This window comes from Mesoplodon densirostris, chromosome 10 (genome assembly GCF_025265405.1).
Source record: "Mesoplodon densirostris isolate mMesDen1 chromosome 10, mMesDen1 primary haplotype, whole genome shotgun sequence".
Classification (NCBI taxonomy): Eukaryota; Metazoa; Chordata; class Mammalia; order Artiodactyla; family Ziphiidae; genus Mesoplodon; species Mesoplodon densirostris.
In genome coordinates this window covers 61402003-61423982 of record NC_082670.1, presented here as the reverse complement: position 1 = coordinate 61423982, position 21980 = coordinate 61402003, and the positions used below count along the sequence as shown (strand labels likewise).

General features: G+C 46.7%; 1 protein-coding gene across 1 annotated transcript in view; it reads right to left on the bottom strand.

The window, feature by feature from the left end:
- ITGA9 (integrin subunit alpha 9) overlaps nt 1–21980 on the bottom strand; it is a 363172-nt gene that overhangs the window by 65211 nt on the left and 275981 nt on the right. The window contains exons 19-22 of the mRNA XM_060108991.1: nt 17425–17511; nt 13746–13825; nt 6581–6670; nt 4365–4473 (exon numbers count right to left, since the gene is read on the bottom strand). Of these exons, the coding sequence (XP_059964974.1) occupies nt 4365–4473; nt 6581–6670; nt 13746–13825; nt 17425–17511 (366 nt within the window). The remainder of the gene's footprint in view (nt 1–4364; nt 4474–6580; nt 6671–13745; nt 13826–17424; nt 17512–21980) is intronic.

Sequence of the window (21980 nt, the reverse complement as noted above, 5' to 3'; positions counted from 1 at the left end):
GCTGAACATGAAACTGAAGGAAGAAATGGAAGATGACGGAGAGTAAAAGAGATGGGCAGATGTGTAGAGATAGAAAGTAGATTAGTGGTTGCCTAGGGCTGGGAGGAAGGGGGAATGAGGAGTGTGGCAGGCAGAAGAATGGCTTCCCAAAGATGTCCATGTCCTAATCCGTGGAAACTGACTATATTACATGGCAAGGGGGATTTCAGGTTGCTAGTCAGCTGACTTTAAAATCGAGAGATGATCTTGGATTATCCAGGTGGGTGCAATGTAATGGCAAGGGTCCTTATATAGGGAAGTGGGAGACAGAGTCAGAATCAGGGAGATGCATTGTGAAAGAGATCCAACTGGCCATTGTTGGCTTTGAAGATGAAGGGGATCATGAGCCAAAGAATGCAGCAGCCTCTAGAACTTGGAAAAGGTAAGAAAACAGGTTCTTCCCTAGAACCTCCAGAAAGGAACGCAGCCCTGCTGACACCTTGCTTTTAGCCCAGTGGAACCTTTTCAGACTTCTGTCCTCCAGAACTGTAAGATAATAAATTTGGCATAAAGTTCACAGTAATTTGTTACAGCAGCAATAGGAGACTAATATGGGGAATGACTGCTAATGGGTATGGAGTTTCTTTTTGGGTGATGAAAATGTTCTAAAATTAGATTATGGTGACAGCTGCACAATTCTGTATAAACAGAATTGTAGAAAAAGTCATTGCACTGTGCACTTTAAACAGGTAAACTCTAAGGTATGTGTCTCAAAGATGTTATTTTTTTAAATTAATTTTTATTGGAGTATGGTTGCTTTACAATGTTGTCTTAGCCTCTGCTGCACAACAAAATGAATCAGCCATACACATACAGATGACCCCTCCCTTTTGGACTTCCCTCCCATTTAGGTTACCACAGTGCATTAGGTAGAGTTCCCTGTGCTATACAGTAGGTTCCCATCAATTGTCTATTTTATACATAGTATCAATAATGTATATGAGATATTATTTTTTTAAAAAAAGATGGGTAGGAGCAAGAGAGAGGAAGAAATGAAACACTGCTTGGTGGCCTGGGGGCTAGAGAGAGAATTCAGGGATTCAGGGCATCTCTAAAGCTGAGGTCAGAAGGGCAGAGCCAGGAGACAGGCTGGACAAGTCACCGGGTCTTCACACTTGGCAGAACGCGTAAGGATCTAGCTCCAGCAAGCTCTTCCCTAGAAAAGCATGTTTTTGTTTTTTGCAATAGTGAGTTTTGCTTCAGAGAACAGACACAAAAAACGGTTGAGTGGATGAGCAGTTGTTGGCAACTCTTAATTCAGCAAGAACACAATTCACCCATAACAACAACCCTAAGTCACAAGAAAAGGAAGGAATTTCCAACCATGATGGAAATAGCTAATTTGAAGTGAAACATGAGAGCACAGAATTGAAGAGAAACCTATTGACCTGTCTGGGAAATCCCAATTAAAGCACAAGTCGGGGGAAGAAAAGAAGATGATGATTTTGTTTTGCATGATTTCATCCATCAAAACCAGATGGATGGGAGAGCTTATATTACCTTATTTATTTATTTATTTTTAACAAATGTCTTAATGTCTGACTCTCTGCAAATGTTCTTGTGTAACATCTGTATTATTTTTCATCATTTTTCAGGTGGGGGAAATAACTGATGATGCAAAAAAAAAAAAAAAAACAACAGCCAACTATCAATGGTCAACAAATTATTACATCTCTGTTAAGAAAACTCTGATGAAACTTTGAAACCAGGTCCAAGACTAATATCTCTGCCTTTCTCCCATCAGCATTTGCAGTGGAGTCTTTAAACAATGACGCAGCTTGTTGAATATTAGCTTTGAAAAGACACAGAAAAAATATCTTTATGTGGAAAGACTTGTGCTTTTCTTCAGGAAGGATGTTGCCAGAATAAGGAAACAGAATTTTATCCATATCCCTGACCCCATTCTCCCCCACTATCTCTACCTTTTTCTGGGGGTCACTATCACCATCAACCTGGTCAGTGGCTTTCCTGCAGGATCGTCAGAATAATGACAGTTATACCAGAAAATTAGTCATCAGAGAATTCTCAAGGAAACTGTCAGCTTTGCTAACACAAGAGGATTTCCTTCCAATCAATGACACACACTATCTATCTTTCAGACCCAGCCAACTTTCTTAATCCTGAACGGAATGCTATGTACTTCCTCAGGCAACTGATAATCACGAGGAGAATCTAAGGGGCATGCCAATCACTCATTTCTGGCACCCCTATTCCCTAGCCTGAATCTACGTCAGGATACAAGAAGAAAGCTCTTTGCCTGAATACGAAACTTTAAGCTCCCTGCAAAAATGTGTTCAGAAAAACATGATGTAACCACATGCCCTCAGATTTCTTTCTTTCTTTTTTTAAAGAGGGGGAAAAGAACATTTTGTATATCTTTTGAATACGTTTTTGTATAACTGTTATTCTTTTTTGCCTTCTTTCAACATCTATACCCTCTTTTTAAAAAAAAATTTAGTTTACTTAAGTATAGTTACTTTACAGTGTTGTGTTAATTTCTGCATATACCCTTTTCATTACATGATGTGTGTCATTTGAACCCCTCTCAATAATGTTTTTGACTGTATATTTTATTGTAAGACACCTCCAAAAGTTTAGTTTAAGTAACTAAACTTACCTAATTTGTAAGTAATTAAAATTAAAATCATTTAAGTAAAATGAAATAACTCCATCTGGCCTTCATCTGTTTTCTATCCAATTACAAAAAAGCGATGGAGAAAAGGAAACTAATTCTGAGAAGCAATTCAGAACCACTGAGGCCCTATTCCCAGCAATCACTCTAAGGTCTCAAAAGCAAGGCTAACCTCATCTTTCCCTTTTTTCCTGTAAATCAAACATAGAGTGTGATAGCTGGGGTTTAGCTGGCCGGCAGGCGCCTCCTCTCTGAGCTGGGATGTGTGCTATCCATCATGGCTTTGGAGGCCTCTTGCCTGGGAGAATGCTTTGGAGAAAGGGAGACCATTGTTTGTGAGAGACCACAAATATTTTACTGCCTCCCTCTCTGGACCCTCACCCCATCTTTATTTGTCATCCCCTTGGTCCACCCAGGAGTGGTCACAGGGAAAAAACAAATAATTATTTGGTCATAGCAGCAGATGCCAGACCAGGAAACCATCTTCTACGTGGGGAAGGATGGAGGTGAGGCAGGGGAGGGTTTCGGGAGCTAGAGCTGGAGAGATGTGGGATGTGGATTACGGCACACTGTCTTCATCACTTCATCCCCAGCTCCTGGCAGATGCTGAGCTACACAGGGGTGTCCAGGTAATGCCCGCCCAGTCCTGGCCCCAGCCCGGCTGCCCCCAGCTCTGTGCCCTGCAGCATGTCCTCTACTCCCTGGGCCTACATTTCCCGCATTTGTCCATCGAGGAGAATGCCTGGACGATGCTCTGTCCCTCTCACTTTATGTTCAAAGACCCTCCTGTTGAACAGCACTGGCCTGAAGGGTCTGTACTTAGAGCAGGGCTCAGCAAATGATGGCCTGTACACCAGATCTGGCCCGCCACCTGCTTTTGTACAGCCTGCTAGCTAATATGGTTTTGTATTTTTAAATGGTTGGGAAAAAAAATCAAAAGAAGATGAACATGTCATGATATGTGAAAATGATATGAAATTCAAATGTCAGTGCCCACAGCTACAGTTTCGTTTGTGCATGGCCTATGGTTGCTTCCATGATACAGGAGCAGAGTTGCATAGCTGCTGGCCCGCGAAGCCTAAATACTTATCTTCTGGCCCTTTGCAAAAAAATTGTGCCCACCCCTGGCCTCCAGAAGGATGCTGTCCTTCACAGTGTCCACAGTCCACATCGAGTGGACCTGCTGGACACAGTGCTTATGTGATGGAAGAGCCAGCCCTGTTCTCTGGGAGAGCAGCATGTTTCCCCTGGGGGAGTTCCCATCGCTCACACTGCTTTGCTCTTGTAAAACCCCACTTCTGAAAGGCTGTCCCTCTGTGGGAGGAGCGGGCTCCTGGCTGAGTTAGTGTGGAGAAGTCCAGGATTAAGGGGACATGGCAAATCCTTGAGGCTGCCCTGTCCACAACGTGAAGAATGATGGAGAACTGAAAGGGGTCCTTTGGGGCCATTTGGGCAGGGATGCTGACCTGGCCTCAGCTTTCAGAGCATTCATGCAGCTCTCTCTCCAAATACTGAAGAGCAGAGGGGTCTACACAGCAGAGTACCACACAGCAAAGGGATTAATTCTGTGTGTAATTATGGAAAACACACACACACACACACACACACACACACACACACACACACAGAAGGCACATCGCTTGGGTCCTTCCATTGGTCCCCAGTGACAGAGAAGGTCTCCAAGGGTGGATACCTGAAGGGTGACGTTGAGAGGCTGGAAATGACACTCCAGGTCTTCCAGCTGAATGAAGTTGGATGCATCCACAGACTCGCCGTACACAAAGGAGGTTGGAGACATGATTCTGAAAGAGGAAAGCATGAAATCTGTCATCCCAACCCAGGGTAACTGTTATCCTGAGAACCCAAACATCTGTCCCTATTTAATCTAGAACCTGGCTCCCCGCAGTGTCCTCCACCAAACGCTTCCCTTCTGGAACCGTTCCTTCCCTCTCCTGTAAATGGACACAGCCAGACTTATGTTTTCTAAACAGACATTTCCAGTAATGTCTTGTCATCTTAGGTGAAATCAATAAGCTACGTATACAAACATGTACCAGGATTACATTTCTAAAATGAGAAGGAAGACGATGGTAGCTTTGATTTGTTTTTTTTTAAACTGGATTATAAAATTACGCATGTTCTGTTTTGTCATTTGAAAAACATTTTGTGGATTGAAAAAGATTATGACAATTTAAATGAATTATATATTTGGCATCTTAAGCCCCACCCACTCTGTGACAAATTCATTTAAAAAAAATAAAGATTTTCCGACTACCAAAATTACTAGGAATTAGGTATTAAAAGTTGAGTCCTCTCAGTGATAGCCTTTTTCTTCAGATTTCAAACAGTGGCTACGTAAGATGTGATTAAGAATTCCGGTTCATTCTGTAGTGATGCTTTCAACGTTGCCCGCAAAAACAAACCCCAAGATGAGACAAAGCCAGACTTATTAAATTTCCAGACAAATAATGGATTCTAGAGGAGATTCTAGAAGCTGCTCATTTGCCTAAACACAATAATGTAAGATTTTTGGTACCAAGTCTGAATGGATAGCAATTCACCTATTTTCAACATAACGTATATTAGTTTGGAAATGCAGTGAGTTCCCAGTACCACCCAATGGCAAGAGCTGGTTCATTTAAATGAGCCCTGTTTTATGTTCCTGGAAGTATCAGCAGTTCACTCGTTTGCTTAACTGATGGCTTCGTCAGCAGGGGGAGAGGGGGTTGGTGGGGGTGGGGGGTGCTGTTAACACTTCACAACGAGGTCTCTGAGGGCCGGACAACGGGATCAAGTGAGCCTGTGTTTTCTCTTTCATCCCCCAAGGACGGGGCTTGGTCCTGGGGATATTCTCACTGTGCCTCTGAGGAGACAAGTAAATAAACTACAGGGTTAAAAATAGAGCCATGAACAGAGGCAAATCTGTGTTAATTTGCAAATATATTCCACCAATGCCTCATGTCTAAAGAACGTGATGAAAAACGCCAAGAGGCAGGAACGCCCACCGGAGACTCATTCCTGACACCCAGCAGAGTGGGGGAGCTTTGCAGGGATGGTTCCTTCTGCAACGCATTAACTTTTCTACTTCCAGCCAAGGCCGGGACCCAGAAGCACTTGAAAACTGAAAATGAGAAACTTTGAACCTCCAGAAAGTTCAGCTTGCCTGTGGGGCAAGGGTTCAACAGGTCCTCATTTGATCTAAACTAATTGTGCAAATCCTTTTTCCACTATCAAAGAAGTATGTGCTCTGTTTCTGAAGCCGGAAACAGGAACTGACTTCTCATTTTTCCAGGCCTGGGTTTTGGCTGAAAACCACCCCGGGTTGTTTTGGGTGCCTGCCTGCAGCCCTGCTTTCCAACAATGCCAGCAGCATTGAGTGGCCAAGGACTTCAGCCAGGCAGATGGTGTGCCTGCTGTGATCGGCCCTGCCTGCTGGCTCTGCAGAAGGGTCGGAAACACGCAAAGTCAGTGGTGACTCGAGGCTAATCAGAAAGCAGCCCAGGTTTCCTGGGAGCCAGCCAGGGCACTGGGATGCATCTGGTTGTAACCTCTGGCCCAGGAGCCTTTGGCTAAGATTTTAATCCCAGGAATCAAGCTGCCTCCTATCCTATGACACTCTGGAGGGGTGGGCACTGGGAAGAGATGCATGGAAAGATGTACAGAATATTCAAAGAAATTATGGGGCTTATATTTGTCATCACACTTCTTGGGTTACCTACCAGGTGGGTGGGTAGCTGGGAAAGAGGAGAAAATCAGGGAGGAGGACATGAGTCACTGCAGCTAAAGCTTCATCCTGCATTTCAAAGCTGGGCAGAAGCAGTGGCAGGGCTGCTGGCTCCTGGCTACACAAGCAAACATAAGAGAAGTACAGGGTTCCATTCCAGGCAGATCTGTGTCCCGGCTACTCACCCAGTGATGGATGTGTCCACCTCGTGCATCAGCGGCACCGTCAGCGTGAGGGTGTTGTCGTGCAGGGACTCTAAGCGCTCCATGTTGCCGCTGTGCAGGGAGAGAGGAGGGGACACTGGTCAGCACAGCCCGCCCACGGAGGGCGTCTCCCCTCCCTGCAACAGGTCTCTGTTCTGCACCTTTTTACCATCAGCTCTGTTTTTGGTCCCTGTATGGCATCCCAGTGCCCTATGGTCTCAGGTGTATTCCCCCCACAAAGACATGAGTGGGGAGTGGAGAAGGGAGACAGGAAGGAAGGCAGGCAATCAGGGCACATGATCCAGGAGGTCAGGGCTGTGGGCAGCTGGGCTTGGTCTGGCTGGGGAATTCTGGGAGGCAGCGTGGAGCACCAACCCCAGTCTCCCTAACTGAGGCCATGGGAGCTGATCCACTGATTCCTGAGGCCTGCTGGGGGGCGGGGAGGGGGCATTAAATCCCTGGCACCTGCCCTATGTGCACAGGTGAGGGGGTGTGTGGCCAGAAAAAGCCTCAGGCAGAGAGGCAGGTGCTGGGAGCTGGGAGCTGTCCAGTGCGTGCGTGGTGGAGGTGAGTGCTGAGAGGTTATGGGTGGGTACCAACAGTGTGTGCTGCTTCTGCAAGGCTTGCTCCATGAGTAATGGACCAGCAAGGTTAGGGCACTGCAGCTGGGAAGGGGTCTGCTGGACTTTAGCATCTATTTCCCATCTACAGGCATCACCCATCATCCACTGACAACCAAGGCCAGGAGAGAGGTCCTGGCCAACCCCGTCCTGATAAATATCATGGGAGCTCCTGTTCTGGAATTCTGGCTCCAGCAGGTTCACATACAGGCCTTCCCCTCGGTGTGAGGAAGCACAGAATGGGGAGTCTTGCAGGGTCATTCTGGAAAGGTGAGCACAAGGGGGCTGATGCTGTTGAGGGCTACCATGTGCCAGGCACACTCCTCAGCGTGACTGAGCTGGGTCCTCAGAGTAACCCCAGAGGGAGGGGCTCACCCACCACTGACAGGTAAGAAGCAGCTCAGACAGATTAGGTAACTTGTCCCAAGCACCCACAGCAACCAGGACAGTCTCCAAAACCAGTGCTTTTCCACTGTGATGCCTTCTCCTGATACCAGATTTGGGGGATTGAGGGAGGGGAGAAGGAAGAGGAGAGGAAGGGAGGAGGAGGAGGAAAAGGAGGAGAGAGAAGACCTAGTTTCCCTTCACTACTTTATGAAATTTCAAATATGAATTGTGATCATTATTGTAGGGAAGCAACCACCTTGGGAAAAAGCATGGCTACTGGGTACATGGTGCTGAACCCAGCACCTATACTTGGTTCTACCACACAGAGTGAACACAGGGTCCCAGTTGAAAGCTAAGTTCACCCTCCAGGGGTGGAACATAGGAGTCCCCAAGACCCGCTGAGGTTTGGACACAGCTCATCCGGACCACTCCCCACCCATCATTCCCTGAACCTGTGCAGAGTTCCTGCCGGCTCCCTGCCCTCCCTCCGCCCCCACTGCCTTCCTCTCCCCACCAGTGAGTGCTGAATGCAACCATACTTCAATAGCTCACATCCCCTCTCCTCCTCTCTCCTATTGTTCTGAAACAATGGTGCTCTGTGACTCTGACCCCTGACTCCTCATCTGTCTTCCGCATATGGGGTGAATCCATCACAGTTTACAGAAGCAGCAGGATCAGGTGCCCACCTGGCCTCACTTCCTTGCCCTTCCTTTCCCAGGGGGGACAATAAAAGCTGTACAATCACTGCTCAGAGCAAACCAGAGGTGACTCCTGAATGGATGGGAGGATGGCAACGTCCGGGCCTGCTCCCTCCCCTCACCCAGCATCCCACCAGTTATGAGTAATTGGTTCCTGATGGAAGCACCACCCCGTGCCCTGCCATTTGTCCAGCCACCTGTGGCCGCTGGCAGCTCTGGCCCAACAGTCTCATCTGTCATCGGGTGACCGCTCCAGACTGAGTGAAGTTGCAAAGTTGAGATAAAGAGGCTGAACATCAAAAGGCCCCCAGTTATTCTGCAAGCTCGTGACTTGGGATGCTTCCCATGGTCTGCAGAGCCAGGCTGCTGAGACAGGAGCTCTTGAGAAACTGTTTAGTCTCAACTTTCTATCCTCCTAAATCCACAAGTAGGCAAGAGATCTTCAAAGGGTGGTGACGGGAAGAAAAGGACGATTGGTATTCTAACTGTGGCTTTCAAGATAAGGAGCTTTAAGGATCTTTCCATCACAGTAGGGAATCAGGTGCTGTGGGTGCCCTCTGGGACAGTAAGACCAGATTTTCACCAAAGTCTGCAGAGAAATGGGTGCCTGAATTATTCTGCTTCCTAAACATCTGTGATTCAAGAAATTAGAAGATTCTGATATTTAATTATTTAAGCGACCAGTACTAGGTGTTCCCTAATGCTATATAGAAATATTAATGTACATAAAGGGATGTTCTTTAATTAAGTTATTAGCGTTTTCTTATATGCTCAGCACTGCATCTGGCAAATAGTAGGTGCTTAACAGATGTGTGTTGAGTGAAAATGTGCCCAGTATAGAGTAAGGGACTATACAGAGTAATCACTTGATGAACCTTTAAAAAAATCCCAATGCCCAGATCTCACCCCAGACAAATTAGATCAGGATCCCTGTAGGGTGGACCAGGCATCGGTAGTTTTTAAGGCTCCCAGGTGATTCCAATGGGCTCCTAAGATCAGAACACCACTGGTCTATGGACATGAGATTCTAGTAGATAAAGTTTCTGCCATTGTGTTGTTTGCTCCCCTTCTTTGACACCTCTGATTAGCCCTAAATGGGATTGGGAAGTAGGTGGAGTTTCCTCTTTTTGACAAGGAAAAGTCTCTTCCATGTCATATTTCCTGCCCAAATGTTCCTTCCCATGAATATCAGCTGCTCCAGGTGTTGAGAGACCCAGACAGCACACTGATAGATCTGCCCAACAATGGTGAGTTTTCTGTGGATCCTAGGAACAGCAGAATAATTTTCAGGTTGGAATAAGCATCTGCCCCCCTTTATTAAGTCCAACAGTCTTGTGCTCTGTGGGCAAGCCATTGCATTGTATCACTCCCCTCTTCAAAAACTTTCAGTGGCTCCCCACTGCCTGGGGAATGCAGTTGAGGCTGTCAAGGCCCTCCGTGGCGCAGCCCAATCTCCTCTTTCAGCCTCATCTTCCTTCTACTGCCCTTGTATGTCCCCCACCCTTCCTCTGAGATGGTCAGGAATCCCCAACACTCTTCAATGCCCACCAGTCACATGGGTGTGACAGAGTAGGCTGTGCCATGCACCACTGTGCCTAGGCTTCTTCAGCCCCAAAACAGACTCCTCTGTGTAAATGCCACCTCCCCAGTGAAGCCCTTCTTGGATTCTAGCAGTGGGAACAAAGTCTACCTTCTCTATGCTTTGCGTTTCTATTAGATCACAGCCATGCTTTATGTAAACATGAATGATGTGATATTGAAAATAGTGTGAATAAAAAATCACGTCTTGCATGATTTCAAAGCTGGCAAGCTCAGACAATTGTCATCTGTGTTGAAATGCTATTATTCCCGTGGCAATGCTACCCTGACAGACAGTGGGAGCCATGCTGCACTGGAAAGTTGTGCAGGAGTTGGGGGATTGCTGGGCTGTATTTTAACATTCACTGTGGTTCTTATTTCCATCTGGTTTGCATGTCCTACTGCAATATGTAGGATATAATTAGTGTTTGTTAAGTCCCACTAGTGCTGAACTAAAGGCCAGAAAGTCATCACCTTTGGAGTGGAGGTTGGATATGACAACACAAGGTAAAGAGGGTCAAACAACCACTGTGACGTGCTGTGCTCTCATTTTTAAGACAAGAACATTCTCTAAAATATTAAGGAAAATGCTAAAAAAAAAATAGAGAAAGCAGCATTAAACGCAAAAATATGCTACAGTGGTGGTGGATTGAGGGGCTCTGAAAATGTATCCTTCCAGCTTCACAGTGGTTCCCAAAGGAAAATTAATCTTAATTCTGTGAGTTTTAAATAACACCGAGACTGAGGAAGGACTCCAGTGAAAAAATAAAACAAAACCTCGTTAAGTGTTTGCCCCACCAGTCCTGCTGCTGTCTACTGTTGGGTTGTATATGTTGGGGCCTGACCTGAACCTCCCAAATGCCCAGTGACTTCAGGCTTTGCGGGCAAAGCCATTAATTAGTAAGAGGCAAGAATGGACCAAGGGTGATGTTGAAAGATTCAGCACTTGGGAAGAATCTTAGTCTAACCTTTGACTAATTGGTGTTTTTGTGAAAATTCAAGAATCACTCAGGCTGGGGTGAGTACGACAGGGTGTTAAAATCCAAGTTTTGGCTGAGGCGTAATAGATGCCAAAATTCAGAGGAAAGCACTAAACCAGGATTTACTATGTCTGGTGGCAACAACCCAAACTATAATGTCAAGGATGTAACAGAGTCGGGAAAGGAGGATTCTTGGAGACAGATTTTGGAGAAAATGGTTTGTGGTCAGGGGAGGGTGACTGCCTTTTAAGCTTCAGAGGACCTTGATCAGGACAGTCAGATGCAGGCCCAGGAAACTTAAGGGGAGGGGGCTGCTGGCTTTCCCCTCCTGACTCCACAAGGATCACCTGCCTTTCCAGAGACTGTCAGGGCAAAGATTCCTGAGTGGGATCTACAAGCAAGAGCCAGGGTAGGGTCACCTTTGGTCCTGTCTCGGGGCACTGTCTCGGCAGCAGGAACTGAAGGCATCTTTGGCTGCCTAGAGGCTGAGGTTGGAAGATGTGGTGAGGGAGGAAGCACAGGTGAGCCTCCAGAGTAGTGGGAGGGTGGAGGGGGTCCCCAAAGGGGAGGAGCCAGCTCTGCATACCCAGACTGAGTGAGTGCCTGCAGCAGTGCCTGGTAAGTAAGACCTTTCCTGTTTGCCTTTTACCTCTCACAACCCCTGCTGTGAGCCTGGGGGGCTCTCAGGAAAAGGGGGAGAAGGCCAGTAGAAGCACCACTGCAGGAAAGCTAGACTATTCCCAGAGAAAGGCTTCCCTCCTGCAGCCTTGCCCTGGCAGAGGGGAGGAAGCCTTAACTTGAAATCAAGTTTTGATTATTTCATGGGACAGGAGACACTTTGATTATGGATTTGTGAATTTGATTTGAGGCTTGAAGCGACTGTAGGAGCCCAAGAGAAGGGCTTTTACTAACTTTGGTCCCTGCTGTATCTCCCCTTGTCTCACACCGTGGCTGGTCGTAGTAAGTGCTCCAAGGTTTGTAGAACGAGTGAGGGACAGTGCCTGCCCTGGGCTGCTCTGCCCTACTTCCTGCACTGAGCCGTGTCTGCCTCTGTCTCTAGACTGACCCTGTCTTGATGAGGTTTGAGATGGAAGACTCTCTCCCATTCATCCCTGCTCCCTCTCAGCTTCTGCTCAGTGCTTTACACTTGATGGACATGAATGGGGTTGAGAGCAGTGGTCCAGAGCAGGATCCCTTGCTCTACCTGGGGGTCAGATAGATGGCTGAGCCGGCACCTGTTATCTTGCACCATGGGGCTCATCTGAAAAGTCCGGGAGATGACCTTCTCTCTCAGAATGTGGGACCAGGAGCGCCTTCCTAGTGCCCAAGGGTGCAGTCCTCCTTGGAGGAAGTCTTGGGTTGAGCGCCCTCATTTCAGAGGTGACCATGTGGGTGGGGGCCTTAGTTTTACAACGCTTAGCCCCTTGCCTCGCTCTGCACCCCGGATTCAGTGGGTCTCCAGTCTTGGCCGCATGCTAACCTGTGGCTGCACAATCGCCTTTCTCTGGTTGACTTGCAGCCCCTGGTTTCATGGTCTGCTCATCTAGTGTCTGGCCTTCCATTTTCCCGGCCTCCATTAGCCATGAGGTTCCTGATTTTGTTATCTCACCTTTTTTTCTGTGGATCTTGCCTGACCTTGGGCTTCACAGTGTTTGGTTCAGATCTCCAGACCACCTCTGGGATAGATTCAGATCCCTTGGCATGAAAGTTTGTCTTGGAGATTAAGGCAACTAGAGATAAGACATGATAACTGAATGCCTGATCCTTGATCAGACTCTGGACCAGTAAAAAAGTGGCTACAAAGTCATTTTGGGGACAACTGGAACATGGACTAGAGATTAGATAATAGCATTGTATCAGTGTTAAATTTCCTGAATTTTATAACTATACTGGGGTTATTTTAGAGAATGGCCTCATTCTTAGGAAACACATGGAGACACTTTTGGGTAAAGAGGCATGACATCTGCAACTTACTTTCAGATGGTTAAGTGGAAAACATCATACATAGAAAGAGAATGATAAACTAAATGAGGCAGCACGTCAAGGCTGAGTGAACCTGGGTGAAGGGTGTACAGGAGTTCCTTGCACTATTCTTTGCAACATTTCTGTTAAGTTTAAAATCATTTCCAAATAAAAATTCAAATAAAAAGGCTGCCTTGGGTATCCAACCTATGCAGTCAAAGCTTGTATCTCCCTATTCACCCACCTAAATACCTCTCCTTCCAGCCCAGCTATCGGCCAAGGGCTACCCAGATGGTACTTCAAGGCACGTGTGGATTCTGGCTTGTGGAGGCAGCTTACGACCCCAGAGTCTCTCTCAAGCACGCTTGGCTATACTGGAGAGAGAGAGGCAGGAGCACAGTCCTGAGGGAAGACATCACTACTGCACTGTCCCCTTCCCTATCTGTCCACTCAGCTCCTAGGACAAGCCCTCTCTTGAGGACCATCTCTTGGGGGCCTCCACCAACAGGCTTGGCCAGGCCCTCAGGCTGCAGGGGCCCTGTCCTCGCATCAAGGGATGCTGGGATACATGCATGAGAAGCCACTGACCACAGAGGACACTTGTGAACTAACCAACCACACAAGCTTGGGCTGGAATCCTGACCACTCCAGGCCTGTCTCTCCTCAGCTGTAAAATCATTTACCTCTGACTGGATGAACCCCTAGTCCTTCCCAGCTCTCTCTGAGCTGGTGTCTGCACAAGCGGAACTAGACAAGCACCATCCTTGAGAGACCCGATTCTATGCAGCGGTTTGGGGCTTTATCACTGAGCAGTTCCTTCCTCCTCGGCGTTTTGGGCATCATCATCAAAGCATGACCAGGGCATGACCTTTCTTGGTCCCATAAATCTTTCATCTTTGGAAAAAATTTAAATCCCCCTTACCTCTGAGCAGTAACGATGAAGCTAAGAACTTCCTCTTCCCCAGACAGGTGGCTTGTATCAAAGATCACGCTGAATTCATACTATGGGAGAAGAAAGTGACATTTGGCATCAGCCAGCATTCCAAACTTAAACACTACAATCTTCTGCAGTTTATGACCTCTGGTTGCTCATTTGCACGGCAAGCTTTATTCTGTGTGCATTTCTCTCTGATGGTCAGGCCAGAGATACAACTTTAGCAATAAAACCCAGAGCCCACTCTGGCGAGAGGCACGCTGTCCTTTTCAGCAACTGAGGTTTTCGTTAGGAAGCGATACGCTTGAACTCTTAAACCAGGACTTCCTAAATTTCACTCACACACCATCATCCCAGTTTTTTGCTACATCTGCTTATCATATCACCTGTGATATGTACTTTGTATTTTTACTGCCTCACTCTTGCTGTTTAAAGACTATTTTAAAGAGAAGAATTTATATCACTATCACAGATGGGAATCCAGGATCACTTGCCATAAAGAGGAGGTCATCATAAAAATAAACATAACGGAAACAAAGGGGTGTTGAATTCTGTTGCCTGCTGAAGGCTCTGGGCCTAAGGTCTGCTCTATTTTGATAAAAGGGAGATTAATGACTGATAGGGAGGTGTTAGAGATATTGTAGAGCTACCAGAGAATTTCTCCCACAAAAAGTTAGGATTGAAAGAGTGTTGAAAAGGTAATAAATTTCTCACTGTTAGAGTCAACGTGGTTTAGTGCTATGTCCATGTATCACCTAAAATCATCTCATGAGCCATCCAAAATCATCTCAGGTACTCCCAGTGGTGGGCACCCTGTGATTCGGGGAACACTGGTCCAAGCAAATGGTTTTCACCACATACACACCGGGCAAGTGTGGGAATCAGGAAGGACCCCTCGGGTAGGGCTTATAGAGCCAGGCTCTACCACAAACTATGTGATCTTGGCCAAGATACTCGATCTCTTTGCATTTCAATAAAAAAGAAGAGGGTGGACAAAATGATCCTTAAATTCCATCAAGTTCTGAGAGTCTATGACTTATTTAACATCTAAATATTTGTTCCTTTATGACATCATTTCGTTCCTTTATGACGAATTCTAGGCAATGGTCTAACTTTGCAACACTGGATTCTACTGAACTGAATGCTACCTGAAAGTAATGAACGCTGGATCATGACATTGGACCATCAACTAGAGTGGATGCTGGACATCCCTTTCTAGACAGAAATTTCTGTTGCAGTGAGACCTGTCAGCTTACAGTGAGGGTGGGGCATGGAGACAGGACAGGAAACAGAGCTGGAGGACCCAAAGGAAGGGAAAGTCAAGGGTCTCATTGCAGCAGAGAGTCTGAACTGGCAGGAGATCTGAATTAAACCCTCTAAAGATCAAAGTGAGGTAAGAAGCAAAAGATTTGGGCACAAAGCCAAAATGAGAGCCAGAGGCCTGGGAGAACAGAAGGTCAGGAACCGGGCAGGCTGGTCATGAGAGACAGAAACATACGGCCAGCGAAGTAAGCAGATAGTGTGGTCATGAGGCTTAGCAGGTGGTCTGGAGCCTGATGACCCACAGGGTCTGAGGGCAGGGCAGGACAAGCCGGGCTGTGGATAGAGGGAGCGCCATCCCTGCTGGGTCGCTTCTGGGGCTTTCTCCAGGGACTCACCCCCAGAGCCCTGCCTCCAGGACTAGCCTTGCTATAGGCCTTCACTTCTGTATGTGGAGGAAGGCAGTGACATTACCAAGCTGGAAAAAAAATCCAACATCCAACATCCATACTTCTGTTGGCTCTGTGACTATTTTGAGAGAGAATGAATTTTAACAAAATTTAAGGCCCCATAAGTCAAGATTACTTTATTTTCATTGTATTCATTTATTCACTTTCTCTTTATGGGAAGTGATCCTGGATCCATCTGCAATGATAAGTTTTCCTTTTAAAATATCTTTAAAACTAGCAAGACGCACCTCAGGTTTGAGGGAGGGAGGCTGGATTTTACAACAAAATGGCTACTTTTTTTTTTTTTTTTTGCGGTATGCGGGCCTCTCACTGTTGCAGAGCACAGGCTCTGGACGCGCAGGCTCAGCGGCCATGGCCCACGGGCCCAGCCGCTCCATGGCATGTGGGATCCTCCCAGACCGGGGCACGAACCCATGTCCCCTGCAACGGCAGGCGGACTCTCAACCACTGCGCCATCAGGGAAGCCCAAAATGGCTACTTTTTTTTTTTTTTTGCGGTATGCGGGCCTCTCACTGTTGCGGCCTCTCCCGTTGCGGAGCACAGGCTCCGGACGCGCAGGCCCAGCGGCCATGGCTCACGGGCCCAGCCGCTCCGCGGCATATGGGATCCTCCCAGACCGGGGCACGAACCCGTATCCCCTGCATCGGCAGGCGGACTCTCAACCACTGCGCCACCAGGGAGGCCCCAAAATGGCTACTTTTAAACTGTTTCAATTAAGTCTATTTCCTGTTGCTCAAAAGATGTCAATAAAATTTGTGTGTGTGTGTGTGTGTGTGTGTGCATGTGCGTGCCATATTTTACTACAGGCAATGATGCCCAGCATTCAGGGTCCTCCTCCTGCATCCTCACCCTACCTGGAATCTCACAGGACTTGGCCCATATTCTGCCAGTTTTTCTGAGGACAGCCACCACTTGGGGCTTCCCTTCTCCTGGGATGAATGTGGACAGAATGAGGATCAGAGCCAGAAAAAAGGCTGAGGAATCACAGATGTAAGAGCCACCACAGTTTGGAGCAGGTACATTCAACGAGGTGGAGGGATTCAAGTGATTTGCTAAGAAATGAGCAAATCTTCCTTACTAGAACATTCTCACAACTGGTTTGCAAAACAGCTCCTATGTACTGAGACCAAAAAGCCTTAGAGATTAAAATGATCCAATTCTACGACATAGGCAGGATAAAAGGATTAAACTTTCTTTTTTTTTTTTTTTAGGAAGGGAAAAAAGGTAGACAAAGGAATATAAAATTTCCTTCAAACCACAGCAGGGAAAACAGCTTCCATTTAAAAAGGCAGAACTGGTCTTCTAGAGTCTAGTTTTACCTCCAAAAATCACATCTTCTATGTCTTTGCATCTCTTTATAGTGATGGCACATACTAGAATGTTCCATGAATCTCCAAATATGCTAAGCCATATTATTGTTTGCGCTTAGAAAATTTGGCTCCTTATAAATACCAAAGTGACTGTACTTTCTTGTACTTTTCTGAAAAAATGAAGTGCAATACAATTATTTATATTTTAAGAGGCCTCTTCAAAAAACTGTGAGTTCCCGGGGGGTGACAGCCAGGACTGTAGGTCACTAGCCCAGACCACATCTTCTCCTATGTTGTCCCAGGGACTCAAAGTGGCATGGGATGTCCCAGAAAATAAAATGTTAAGAGGCCAACCAGATGGTGATTGACAAAGTACAAAGGCCGTGGCGTGTGTCTCACATCTGCGGTATGTCACATGGATCAAGGGGAAGGACCACGTGTCCACGGCCCCCCGGAACAGATTTGGAGATGGCCATGGACAGGGCTGGCTGTGCCCAGGCAGGGCTTTGCTGGCCACCCTGCTGCAGTGGGGTGTGGACGAAACCTCGGGGAGGCAGTTGCAGAATGAGTGGCTGGTGGGAAGGGCCGGGGGTGCTGCCAAGGAAGTGCCCCGTCCCTGCCCCTTACCTTCGACTTCGACCTCATGAAAGGGAATCCCACACTGCATTTGAGGAAGTCCGATTCCAGCAGTTCACAGGAAATGCCCATTTCCTCCTGAAAGACAAAAAGTACCAACAGATGGGCCGGCTGCACCAGGACAGGTGTGTGGAGGAGCCCCAGGCAGGCAAATCCAGGCTTCAGCAGACATGGTCCTGCTTTAGGGAAGTTCTCAGACAACAGCCACTGTTGGCTGTGCTGGAATGAGGAGCCTCTGACAGGCCAAGTCCCCGTCCTCCTCTGACTGCCCACTTGCCCTGCCACCCTTGCCAGAGGTTCTCTGGGAAGACGGTGCAGAGGACAAAACCACTCTTCATTCTTTTTTTTTTTTTTTTAATCATGTTTGTTATTGTATATCAGAGTTTCCCTAACTGTGTTCCGTAAAACATTAGTTCTGTGGGTATTACATTTTAAAAAAGGGTTTTGGGGTCAAAAAGTTTGGAAGATGTAGGGATAAAAAGAGTTAAAAATGTGATTTTTTTAAAGCAATTATTATTTTTTTTGAATTTTATTCTTTTTTTTTTTTTTTTATACAGCAGGTTCTTATTAGTAAGAACACTCTTCATTCTTAAGCAACCCTTTGGCTCTGAACCCCGGTGCTCTCCTGGTGAAACGGGACAGCCCACACGTGAGCTGGATGCCTCCTTAGGTTTGCATTAAAAGGCATCCAAGTCGCCTTTCTGGCTCACACCCTAATCTTGCCTTTCAAAACCTTACTAGTTGAGGAAAAATAAACGCTAAGAAAATCGCACCAAGGAAAACACAGGGATTCTTTCTACAGCATGAAGCAATGAGGGCTGAGCTGCACCCTCAGCAAGCCTTCCCAGGGTGGGGGTAGGTGCAAGGGCAAGGAGAGGGTTCCCAGCATAGCTGGCCTGGGTGGACTCTACAGACAGGCTCGAGAAAACCAGGAAAGGGGCCACGGGGAGCTGCCATCTTTCCACCTGCACACATGGTTTACAACCAAAGTCAATGGAAAGCAGGAGGCCCTTCATAACCCACAGGGCCTCTCTGACTCACTGAGGCCAAATCAAGACTTCTGAGGGGAGACAGAATGTTTTCAGATTTGGGAAAAGGAGAAGGCACAGAACAGAACTAGCACTGGCTGAATGTCTAGAAGCTGGGGTGCTGGAGTTCAATGAGGTCATGTGACTTCCTTAAGGTTATTCTTTTTTTTTTTTTTTTGTGGTACGCGGGCCTCTCACTGTTGTGACCTCTCCCGCTGTGGAGCACAGGCTCCGGACGTGCAGTCTCAGCAGCCATGGCTCACGGGCCTAGCCGCTCCGCGGCATGTGGGATCTTCCTGGACTGGGGCACGAACCCATGTCCCCTGCATCAGCAGGCAGACTCTCAACCACTGCGCCACCAGGGAAGCCCCCAAGGTCATTCTTGACTGACTCTAAAACCTATCTCCTTCCCCTACCAAGGCCCTGATCTTCTCGAGGGCCTTGGCAACTCTGCAACACACAATGGCAGCCAAAAGGAACCAACCTGTGTGGATTCTGGCTCTGAAATGTCACCCATGCTCCCTCCTCCAATTTCCAAGACCTGCACCTCAGCCCAGACCCACACTTCCAGGTAGATGGGTGAAATAAAAAAAGTTTAAGTTGTCTAATCAGAAAAAAAAAAAAAATGTGAGCACTTACCACAACATACCTACTTAGTTATATGTTATACACATATACTATTACACTAATATATTATGAACATTATCAAACACAAAAAGTAGAAATGACAAAAAACAAATAACTCATCTGTGGGATTAGAAGTCAAGATAATAATTGGCGGGTGGCAAGTGGAAGGGAGTTCTCGGGGTGCTGGGGATGTTCTCAGGTGTGATCATTGTGAAAATTCACTGAGCTGGGCGCCTAATGATTTGTGTACTTTTGTCTGTTTTCTAAACATCAATAAAACTTTATTTAGAAAATAGCAACAAAGAAACAGCAACAGAAACAACCCGAAATACAACGAAATAAAACATAGGAGATATATAAATATAAAAGGGAACTGTAGCTTATCTTTCAGCATCCAATCTAGATATCTAATGGGGATAAGTGATCTCAGTGACTGTTAAGTTTTCTAACGGTTCTCTGTGACCTTAGTCAGCATCCCTCATGTGGACTTGGGACCTTCTGCATTAAAATTGGTTTGGGAGCACCTTAAAAAATACAGATTCCCAGGCCATGCCCCAGTGGTCTGAGTAGACCCTGAGTATACTCTGAGATTGTGGGGCCTGAGATAAGCATTTTCAATTCATGATAGGTGATACAGTAAGTGTTCCACTGTGCAATGCTTTGGGAGCCACTGCTATGAGTTTGCCTTTTTTTGGTCCATTCTACAGGTTTCTTGAGGACTCTTCTTAAAATGCCTCTCTCCATTATGAATATAATAAAACTCAAAATCTTAACACTGGCATCCATTTGGCCCCTACCTCTCTGAGCACATATGTCACTATTCTACAAATATCCTTTTCTTGGTCTCATTTCCACACTTTCCACACTTTTGCCTAATTGTTCCCACTGTCAGGAACACCTTTCCTCAGCCCTTCCTCCAAGGTTTCCTTCACCCATCTTGCCCCAAACACTCGTGGGTAGCAGGTAAGTTTGCATATCTAATATGGGCATGGCACAGGATTTGGAACAGACCCTGAGCATCCATTGAGTGGCTGAGTCATCACATCACCTCCCACGATCAGCACTGAGGACACAGATCTGAATGACATTAGTCCCTGTCCTTGAAGAGCTCACAGCTTAGAAGGGGAACATCTTCCAGCAGAGAAACAGACATTTACAGGGCAGCGTGAGGGGCTGCTCTTGGAATCTTGAGAACATGCAGCGGCAATCTCAATAAGGAAAACCAGTGAATAATTTCTCAAATGCTGTCTTACGAACTGCATGGCCCAAAGATTGGTCCTAATGATTCACTGTTGGTGGCCTCTTGTCACCTTTCTCTTCCTTATAATTCCTCACCCAAGAAGCAATGTCCACAATTGGCCCAAGTACAAGCTACTCTAAATACTAGCTAACTGGCCTGTGGGCATTAGAGGCAGCGAGCTCAAGCCTAGGTGACCTTAACTCCCTGGGACAGTCTTGGTTTACGTCTGTCGTTCTGGTGTAATTACTCTCAAGAGCATCCCAGGATATACATAAATTATATTACTCAACCCAGTTCCAAAGCTCAACATCTCACTGGAAATCCCTTTCAAACCAGGAGAGAGGTTTTCAATTTAAGTCAAAGGTCTATCCGTTCTCAAAGATTTATCACCCCGAAGACTTCTTCAGGCTTTACATGGATGTGAAGGACTCACTAGGCTTTAAAAATTTACTCTGGAACTTGAGGGGACCTCTGTTTACTCAGCTTTGATCTAAGACTGCTTTTGATTGTCTGAGAACTGCTGAACTACCTTATTTTTGTTAATTCCAAAATGTGAGGAAATAACATTTAAACCAGCATTTATTGCATTATTCCACATCTCTCTTCCACCCTACTCAGTGTAATAGAAATGACAGAATTCTGGTTGGATCTTGGAGTGGGGGACAAGCAAAAAGAGTGAAAACCAAAGACTTCCGTAGGAATGAGAGCGCTCAGTGTACGGTCATGACTCACGCACTCCCGGACGCTGCGACAGGGAGGAATGTCATGGATCACCCTTCTGCGCCTGTCAGCACCATAACAGCCCTCCCGTGGCTATGTAAGTCCCCTTGACTGAAAGGCTTTAATTCCGTTTTCCACTCTTCACTGTAGCTATGAGGCAAAGAGGCCCCCAGAGCATGGGCTTCAGCAAACACTGTGACTGCTGGTGTGGATGGCACAAGTGCTGCACCCAGAACCCCTTTACTAGATGACTTCCAGTCCCTGGCTGAATGGGAGCTGCTTTGCCTGGGAGGTTATAACACCCTTCCTCTGCAGCCTATGATTGACATGGGTGCAAAAGGCTGCCCCTTTGCCTCAAGGTGAGACCAGCTGTACTGTGCAACTCATGTTCCAGAGCCCCCGTGGGATTAGGCTGAGAGCACATCCCTGTTTGCTCCTGTCTTCTGCCCCATTCTGTTCCCTTCACTCCTTTTCTCCCAAGAGCATTTCTGCAGTAAATCATTTGCCCAGGAATCCCCATCTCAGGTTCTTCTCCGGTGAACCTGACCTCAGACAATACTCTTTATAAATGAGGCTGCTGGCACTGAGAGCTTCTGGAAAGTACTGGGCATTTGTTCCTAGGTGGGGAGAGGCAATGGGAGGGGAACCCTCACATGCTAACAAATGTTGTTCAAATCCTTACTAACCAAAGGAAAAATTTTCTAACTACTGGTTATAAAGTCAGCATAGCTGCCCCCATCAGGGAGCACTTAATCTCAAAGCAGTATCAGCATCCCCTTTGCTTTGGTTTTAGATCCTGCCTGGGGCATAACCTTAAAAAACAGGGTCACTATGGAGCTAGGTACCACCCCAGCCCACTTCCACCCCCACTCCAGAGTCAGGCAGGCATCCTGTAGTCAAAGAAGTCTCAGGGAACCTTTAAAAGATGAATG